This window comes from Neolamprologus multifasciatus, chromosome 20 (assembly GCF_963576455.1).
Source record: "Neolamprologus multifasciatus chromosome 20, fNeoMul1.2, whole genome shotgun sequence".
NCBI lineage: Eukaryota > Metazoa > Chordata > Actinopteri > Cichliformes > Cichlidae > Neolamprologus > Neolamprologus multifasciatus.
The window spans coordinates 3,382,370-3,391,988 of record NC_140458.1 but is presented as its reverse complement, the minus strand read 5'-3'; the positions used below and the strand labels follow the sequence as shown (position 1 = coordinate 3,391,988).

The window sequence follows — 9,619 nt, the reverse complement described above, 5'->3', positions numbered from 1 at the left end:
AGAAGAGGGAGAAAATGCGAGGGGGAAGGAGAGAAGAGGTGAGAAAGATATGAAGGGAAGAAAGGAGTTAAAAAGAAGGAGAAGTGAAAGAGAAGGGGAGGATAAGAGGAAAGGAAGGAAGGAGGAAAGGAGAGAGGCCACAGGGGGAGAAGAGCGAGGGGACAAGGAGGAAAGTCAGAGAGAGAGGGAGGTAGAGATGGAGAGGGGAGGAATGGGGGCGTGGTGTTTGTCGTGACGTCACCCAGAGCGGCAGCTTCTCCTTTTAAAGCCGCTGGTCCCTGACGGACTGACAGACTTTAAATACCGACTCCGCCGGGATCTCTGACAGCTCTGCGCAGCGGGACGCACTCTCCTCGGTCCGGACGCGCTCTTCCTCCTCCTCGGATGGAGCTGCTGCTGCAATTCCTCCACAGTCTGCATCGCCGCCGGGACTGAAGTCGTGAGCAGCTCCGGTTCCTTTTTCTTTTTTGATTATTTTTTAGGGGAATAATAGGACTGTTCTCGGTTCCGCCGTCCTCTCTGTCTTCCAGCAGGCCGCCGTCTCCTCCGTGACTCTCTGTTCCCATGCGATTCTTCAGACTCACATTCAAGTGTTTCGTGGATTGTTTTTGAGGTCGCTGTCCGATCGTCGGTGTAATTCCCTTTCTTTTATTTCTATTTCTATTTTATTTTTCAAATTAAACCTCTGTAATTCGAGAAAAAAAATCCCCCCCCCCTTTTTTTTTAAATAATAGACTTTCTGGATTTGTGACCTCTTTTTAAAAAAATTAATAAAAATAAAAACATTATTAAATAATCTGAAAAAGAGCTGGCGTCATAAATAAAAGACCACAGTCTGGATCCTCGGCTGCACAGAGGAAGACTCACGTTTCTTCTGGTTGTGAGTGAGGAAGAGTGAGAGAGGGGCCGAGGATAAAGGTCCTGACCCGCTATCTCTGAGTGACTGTTGGTCTGTAACTGGCAGCTGGCTGGTTTAGTGGGAGTCTGAGAGGAGGTGAACACGAGGTGTGGAAAACTGGGACTGTGAGACTAAAAGGAGAAAAATAACTCAGTCTTTAAAGAGAAAAAACCTTCAAAATAAAAGCACGCTGAGGTGGACTGGTGTTTTACTGGTTTATGTGGTACCTGACTGGTTGCTTGGACTTGAGTTTTGGGGACTTCTAAAAATACAAAAAGCCAAATTAAATTGAAAACACCACCCAGCCTTTGTTGACTGATATCTGACTGCTTTTTTGGACTGAGAAACTGACTTTAAGGATTAGAATCTGCAGGAATTAAAACACGCTAAAGTGGGAATCACAGCTGATTATTCCTTCTGGTATCTAACTGGTGTCTGGGTTTAGGAGTGAATTAAAAAGATTGAAATCTGAAGAAAATAAGGGGATTCTAAGTGGGAACCATTGCTGACTCTTCCTACTGGTCTGACTGCTAACCTGAGTGGGAACTGTGGGGAAACACCTGAACAGAAATAAGAGATATTGCAGACATAACCTGCAGGAATTAAAGGGGATACAGAGGCTGAATATTTGGTGCACTTCCTGACTGGTTCCCATTCTGTGAATGATGGAGAAGCAGGCTCTTCCAGCCTCCTCCTGCTCTCTGGTTCTCCTGGAGGAGACCAAAAAGAGCCCCATAACTCTCTCTAATGGGGGCGGTGGCAGTGGCTATGCCCCTGCGGCCGCTAATGGCAGCCTCGTCCCGCTGACAGTGGCGGGGACAGGCGTCGCTGGTGGAGTGGTGGGCACTGCTTGTGTTGGACAGGACAAAAAAGGTGGTGTGGTCAACGGAGCGGGGCCTGGTTACCAGGAGCGGGAAACCTGGACGCGACAGATGGACTTCATCATGTCCTGCGTGGGCTTTGCTGTAGGACTCGGGAACGTGTGGAGGTTCCCCTACCTGTGCTACAAGAACGGAGGAGGTGAGATGCACCACACACACACATCCTCACTTTACCTAATGGTTTCTGCAAGATTGCTGTGAGACAACCAGTGAGACAGACACTTTTTTACTGGTATCCACGACCACAGATTCTTAGATTTGTGCTTGTGGATACAAACTGTCCAGTTTTTGTGCTCTTGGATGTGAACGGGAACGCTTATTTTAATTTTATAAGCAGATCTTTTCCACAACTTCACGTTTGTGTACATGGGTGTGAAGATTTTCCACTTTTAAAAGTTCACATTCGAAGGCTGGACACCACCAGACACATTTTTAGGGATTAAAACACACATGCTGCATGTTTGAAGCTGTAGATAAATAATAGCTTAGGAGAAAAATGAAAGCTTTAAAGTCTTTCCACTTTAGAAATGAGGTGGGCCAGCATTATCCAACTCCCCAAAATGACTCATGTCAGAGAACATCCAGAACTTTATCCCGCTCACAGGTCAGTGTAGGTTTCAGTTCACCTTCAGGTGAGTCCAGGACAGAACAGGAAGTTCAGTCTAACTGTGGCGTGGCGCTGGAGCTGAAAAACATCAAAAAATAAAAAAAATAAATCAGAACTTTTCCTTATGTCAGTCAAACCAGCTGTTTGAATCTCAGATTATTTTACTGAATAATTACATTTGTAGCTGATGGGGGAGGAGCTAAAATGCCAGGGGGCGTGGTTTGCTGTAGAGAGGCTTGGACTCAGTTTCTCAGTGACATAATTGGCTGCATGTGTGTGGATGGTGGCAGCGACATGTGTGTTATTGATCAGAGTGACAGCAGCAGGTTCAGCCGATCGGCTTCCAGCGCAGTAACGTGTGTGTGTGTGTGTGTGTGTGTGTGTGTGTGTGTGTGTGGCAGAGAAAAGAACCACAGCAGGCATAGAGAGGGAGATACTGTTACTACACTTGATGCCTTTTACCATATATAATACAACTGTGTGTGTGTGTGTGTGTGTGTGTGAGTGCCTCGAGTTAACTGACTTTTATTGAGCCTGATGCTCCTGCACGCTGCTGCAGGGTACATTGTAAACGTGAGGCTGGGCACGGACGCCTGCGTGCACGTTGTCACCTTCTCTCCAGTTTGAAGGGGCTCAGTGAAATGTAGGAAAGCAAGACTTATATTCAAAGGAACTTTATTTCAAAAGAAAGGAATTAACATCACAGGAAAAATGATTCAATTCAATTTTATTTATATAGCGCCAAATCACAACAAAAGTCGCCTCAAGACGCTTCATAGATACAGAGAAAAACCCAACAATCATATGACCCCCTATGAGCAGCACTTTGGCGACAGTGGGAAGGAAAAACTCCCTTTTAACAGGAAGAAACCTCCAGCAGAACCAGACTCAGGGAGGGGCGGGGCCATCTGCTGCGACCGGTTGGGGTGAGAGAAGGAAGACAGGATAAAGACATGCTGTGGAAGAGAGACAGAGGTTAATAACAGATATGATTCAACACAGAGAGGTCTGTTAATACATAGTGAGTGAGAAAGGTGACTGGAAAGGAAAAACTCAATGCATCATGGGAATCCCCGGCAGCCTACATCTATTGCAGCATAACTAAGGGAGGATTCAGGGTCACCTGGTCCAGCCCTAACTATATGCTTTAGCAAAAAGGAAAGTTTGAAGCCTAATCTTAAAAGTAGAGATAGTGTCTGTCTCCTGAATCCAAACTGGAAGCTGGTTCCACAGAAGAGGGGCCTGAAAACTGAAGGCTCTGCCTCCCATTCTACTTTTAAATACTCTAGGAACAACAAGTAGGCGGCAAAAACATGGATAAACCCAGGAATCTCCAAGCCTCACATCCAGTGGTGGTTACAGTTACACATCTGCACTGGTATTTAAATACCAGGACTGTCTGTCGATAATCTTAAAATAAATCTAGTTGCTTTGAGCTCAGGCGCTTTAAAATTCAGCAAATCCTCAAATTTTAGACGCATTAATCAATAATCTAAACGTATATCAATAAAGTCACAAAAACGTTTGTAAAGCTTCGCGTTCTGTTTTGTTTGATCATAGATTTATAAATGGATTACAATTGATTACTTTATTTTTAAGTCACTCCAAACTGAATTCTTTTGGGCTCGTTGGACACTTACAGACGTGGTTTTAGGCGTTTTTCTCCCAGTTTAATTAAAAACTATTTAATTCAAATTAAGTTTTTTGGGAGTAGAGGAGGTGTCAGCAGGTGGATTCATCACCTCTGTTTGTTCTGTCAAAGCTGAACTTTAGCAGCAGAGAAAGAAAGGAGAAAAAAGTTGGATCCTTTCACCTGCAAAGGTCTCGTTCACACAGTCGACCAGTCTGAGCTGGACGGAGAGGAGGAGAGACGGGAAAGGTCTGAATGTTCGCAGAGAGGAGGAGGAAGAGGAGGGGGTCAGACTTAAATCACAGAGAGCGAAGAGAAGAAGTTCAGCTCTCACATTGCAGACCGTCGTCTTGTGACTCTGTAAAGGTCACCTGCTTCACATCTGAAACCAAAGTTAAAGGATCATTCTGGCGCTTTTTCAGCCTTGTCAGCAGCCTCAGTTATTGCCTTCGTCTTTGAGAGACGACTGTGTGTTAACAACTGTTTAATGGAAGCCACAGGGCTCAACAGAAGACTGTAAAAGCTGTGTAATGATTAAAAAAACACCAGGTAGAACATCTCAGAGCTGATTAGGTTAATTAGTAACATGATCGTTAATGAAAAAAAGCATTCCAGAGACACTTTAAGCATTTTAAAATTTTAACTGCTAGAGTAGCTTTGTGTAACTCACTGCTCAAAATCATCCTTCTTTGCCTTATACTGGTCCTTGTCACACTGCCTGGTTTAGCTTCTCTCCCTTTTAGGCTAACTTTCTTTCTTCTGACTTTTGCAATCAGGAAACGGGAGGAAATGGCAAACTAGAGCTTAAAAAGGGAATGTGTGAGTCTAAGAAGACCATCAAAAAGACCACGAAACCAAATGTTGCTCAGCGAGTCAGCAGAGAAAGCTAAATTACATTCATTTGTCCTAAGAAAACACAAAAAGCCAAACCTGTCACCTCCATAAATGGTTTATTTTAAAATTTCAGATGACGTCTCCACATTTAGTTCGTTTCACTCTGTGTGTAAACCTGGTGACTTTGTGCACCTTCAGCTGATTGATGCAAATCACGGTGTAGCATTTCATATCAGTACACGAGGTAAACGCGCTGCACACACGCTCCATCGCGTTTGGTCTGAACAGGTCGTTCCTGTGTTTAGTCGCTGACTCTGCTTTAAGATGTGAAATCAGCACTTTATGCACATGTTGCACCTCTGAGACGTTCCCATCAGGCGGACACGTGATCAGTGTTGAAGCCAAATCTTGAAAACTGTAAAGACCTGATTTTCCTAAAGGTTGTTTTCTCCACAAGAAGGGAGGGGCCATGCAATCGCTTCTGTCTGTCTGCTCGTTTGTTCGTTCACAGTTTAACATCCACAGTTTTCAAGATATCACGGTCAAATTTTGTATGATGCTAGATATCAATAACAGCTCGAGCAGATTTAATTTAGGTGTAAATCTTGTCAAGGCCAACATAAAACTTTATATTACCCATAATGTTTTATGGATCATCTTCAAACTTCACAACAAGACCTCGGGAGGCGATTTCGCAAACATCCCACACTGCACGAACAGATAATAAAATCTCAAGTTTTTACAGTTTATAGAAGGATTTTACCCAATTCTGCTTCAATCATATAGGTAATAATAATAAAATAAAGTTTCATGGTTCACATGAATTATGAAACAGCTTTAGTTTCTATTGGATCATCTCGAAACTTTAAATCAATACATCAGCCATTGATCGGCATAAACGCTTTCTTTGATCGGATTATTTTTTAACCCTTGTAATGTCCTCGGGATTCCCATACACTTGTTTGCCATACACCCGGAGGACACACAAGGGTATACACCATTATAAGACACAAAAAGATTATCGTGCTACACTAGATTTCCATTTTACCAATGCTGGCATCGGCCCTCGCCATTCACGCTCTCTTGGTGCTCTTGTGTTGTTTCTGTAAACTGGACGGTCTTGTTATTGCATATTTACGATCAATCAGCCGAATCGCTTGTAACTTGTCTGTGGGGAAATGCGCACATGCAGTATTTTGTGTTAGTGCGTGACACTCCCTGCAAACATGTGCAGCTCTCCTTTTGTTTAAAATATTTGTTGCTGTTTATTCCTCCTGTTAATCTTTAACAGTATCTGGTTAAATTATTCATTCAGCTTTACAGTCTGGTCTGTAGTTGTTTTATCAATTTTTCCGCTTTATTCTTTCAAAGCTGTTCTGAGGAAGAAGGTTAAATATTCATAACTGATCTCGTCTCGATTTACTGTTGCATAGACTAAGCTGTAGACTAAGGCCAGGTCTTTCTAGCTACAGTATCCGGACGACCCATAAACGTGTCACATGCAGACAAACGCAAAGTTCCTGTTTCAAAAAGAGGTCGGCTAAAAAGACACTCGCTGATGTGCAGAACCTGCAGAATCGCTCATCCAGGAAGCTAACACGCACGTTATGAATTAAATATTCTCAAATATCTTTGTGAGATATGTGTTTGAGTTTTACATCAGACAGACAACATTTTATAAAACAATTGTTCGGCCAGCCTTTGGTTTTTTTAAACACTGCTTCAAGGTCTTGTTGTTGAGGGTTGAGGTCAGCTAGGGTTAGGTCAGTTTAAGACGACTGAAGGTAAAATGAGGTGAATCTTGGGTGTTAAGATGCTTGGCAAAGAATTAAATAGAATTTCTAGTACAGATAACAGTCACATGAGAAACTTTTAGCAAAAATGAGAAAACTCCTCATCCGAACGACCTCAAATATGGTAGTGAGCTCACTCTCGTCCCCAGAGATAAACCTGCCAAGTTTAAGGTGGATCAGATGAACGGTCATCGAGTTAGACAAAAAAGGACAAATGGCAGTTTCCTCCGTTATCAGTAAGGCAAAGTTTCTTTATGTTAAATAAAAATGTTTTGCAGGCTACTTTCTACTTTTATCTGAGTAAATGTTGACACAGATGTGTTTTACATCCTTCCTTTCACTCCTCCTTTGTTTCCTTCCCTCTGTCCTCTATCCTTTTCTGTCCTTTCTGTCTTCGTTGTCCAATAACTCCGAGTCACTTAGATTTATTATCCTGCAGAGTGTGTTCATGCTGCAGTCACCCTACCAAGGACACACACACACACACACACACACACACACACACACACACACACACTATCATTCTCTGCTTCAGTGATTATAAAATGACCTGCAGCTCAGTTTCATCTTCACAGATCAGTTCTGTCCTTCAGATCGCTCGTCCGTCTGTGTGCGCCTCTTCTGTCTTTGAGAGGACCGGCTGTAGTTTTAAATATTCCCAGCGAGGACATTTTGTCCAGTCCGTTGTTTGTGAACGTTTGTGTGCATGAGAAGTGGTTCATTTCAAGGTTCAGTTTGGTGATGAATATTATGAATTCCCTTTCTCTAATTCTTTCTGTAGAATTGAAAGGGTTAAGAAGAGGGTACCGGGATCCTTGAGGGCATTCTCCGAGTGCCTAAAGACTTACCAAAGGTCAGTGAAAATGTGCCAAGGGTCCTTGAAGGTGTTCCAGGGTAGCATTGGGATCTTTCAAAGGATGACTTCTAGCTTCCACAGATCATTGAGGAGGATGCTGCGGATGTTATACGAGACATTTCAGTGTTTTAATTTTAGAAGGACATTGAGTTGAAGGTAGAAGACTTGGAAAGGTCAGTGAAAATGTTGCAGGAGTTCTTGATGGTTTTCTAAGGGTGCTATTGATTTGAGACTCCATAAGTCCCAGAAATTTCCCCAGGGTTCAACCAAAGGCCTCCAATGGTGCTGCTGTGGTTTTTGGTGGTCCTGGGAGCATTTGCAAGGTTGGTTGAGATTATACTAGAACCTAAGAAAGATTCTTCTGGAACATTTAGGTTTTCCAAGGGTCCTGCAAAATGCTATTATTTGCTAATCATTTAAACTCTGTATATCTGATAAATAAATAAATAAATAAACAACATATCAAATGCTGGAAAAGACCCTGGAATAATAAACAAACTGCATAATTAAGCTTGTTTGGAAACAGGGAGGTCAGCTGTTTATTTGACCATTCTCCAGTTACTGCAGTATTGATCTGCTCTGTAATAATAATAATAATAATAATAATAATAAATTTTATTTATGAGCGCCTTTCAAGTCACCCAAGGACACTTTACAATAGGATAAAACACTTAGTAAAACAATGGCAGAATAAGAACAATAAAATAAAAGCACAAGATAAAATTAACAAACAGTGGATTCACAGTCAATATGCAGATTTGAACAGAAGAGTTTTGAGTTGGGATTTAAACTGTGGGAGAGAACCAATGTTTCTTATTTCTGGGGGCAAAAAGTTCCACAGCCTGGGAGCAGAGCAGCTGAAAGCTCTGCTTCCCATGGTGGTGAGGCGGAAGGAAGGTACAGCAAGCTGGATAGAAGAAGAAGAACGAAGTGAACGGGCAGAACAGGTGGTGGTTAACAGGTCAGAAAGGTAAGGAGGAGCGAGGTTATGAATGGCCTTGAAGGTGAGCAGAAGAAGTTTGAAAATTATCCGGAATTTCACAGGGAGCCAGTGAAGTTCTTGAAGAACAGGTGATGTGCTGGTAGGAGGGGTTCTGGTGATAATGCGAGCAGCAGAGTTCTGAACCAGTTGAAGCTTATGGAGGGATTTTTGGGGGAGACCATGCAAAAGAGAATTGCAGTAGTCAATACGGGAGGTAACACGACTGTGGACAAGAATGGACGTAGACTGGGTGGAAAGAGAAGGAAGCAATCTGTTAATGTTACGTAGATGGAAGTAGGCAGAACGGGTGAGATTATTGATGTGAGAGTAGTCAAGCAGTCTGATTGATCTGATCAGAAGTGATTGTTCCTGCTCTGCTTCATGTCTCCATGGGAACGTTTTTTGGTGAGGGGTCAGGGTCGGAAGTCAACGTTGGATACAGATTTTGTGTGCGGGTGTGTTTCCCTGCCAAATGTGACATCATCATCCCTCTCACCACGTGGACCTGAGATTAACAGGAGTGGCCTGTAATCTTTTAATCCTGTTGACAGAGCTCGCTCCTCCTCTCCTCGCCTCGCCTCTCCTCTCCTCTCCTCTCCTCTCCTGGATTCAGGAGACAGACACTATCTCTACTTTTAAGATTAGACTTCAAACTTTCCTTTTTGCTAAAGCATATAGTTAGGGCTGGACCAGGTGACCCTGAATCCTCCCTTAGTTATGCTGCTATAGGTGTAGGCAGCTGGGGGATTCCCATGATGCACTGGGTGTTTCTTCTTCAGTCTCTGTGTGTTTATACATTTATACACCTCTCTGCATTTAATCAATAGTTATTATGAATAATCTCTGGCTCTCTTCCACAATGTGTCCTTTGTCTCACCCCCACGGCAGATGACCGCCCCTCCCTCGTTCTGCCGGAGGTTTCTTCCTGTTAAAAGGGAGTTCTTCCTTCCTACTGTCACTAAGTGCTTGCTCATAGGGTGTCATATGATTGTTGATGATTTCTCCGTGCTATTGTAGGGTCTTTACAACTAAGCTTGATTAAGCTTTATAAACAAAACTGTATTGAATAGAATAGTTAAAATGTTCATGTTCACTTTTGAAGTGGTTGCAGATGGAGGGACTTTTAGGATGATGTTCT

General features: G+C 42.9%; 1 protein-coding gene across 1 annotated transcript in view; it reads left to right on the top strand.

Moving 5' to 3' along the window:
* Positions 1-277: 277 nt before the first annotated feature.
* Positions 278-9,619, top strand: part of slc6a8 (solute carrier family 6 member 8) — a 61,650-nt gene continuing 52,308 nt past the window's right edge. The window contains exon 1 of the mRNA XM_085144527.1: positions 278-1,918. Within this exon, the coding sequence (XP_085000653.1) occupies positions 1,561-1,918 (358 nt within the window). The 5' untranslated portion in view covers positions 278-1,560. The remainder of the gene's footprint in view (positions 1,919-9,619) is intronic.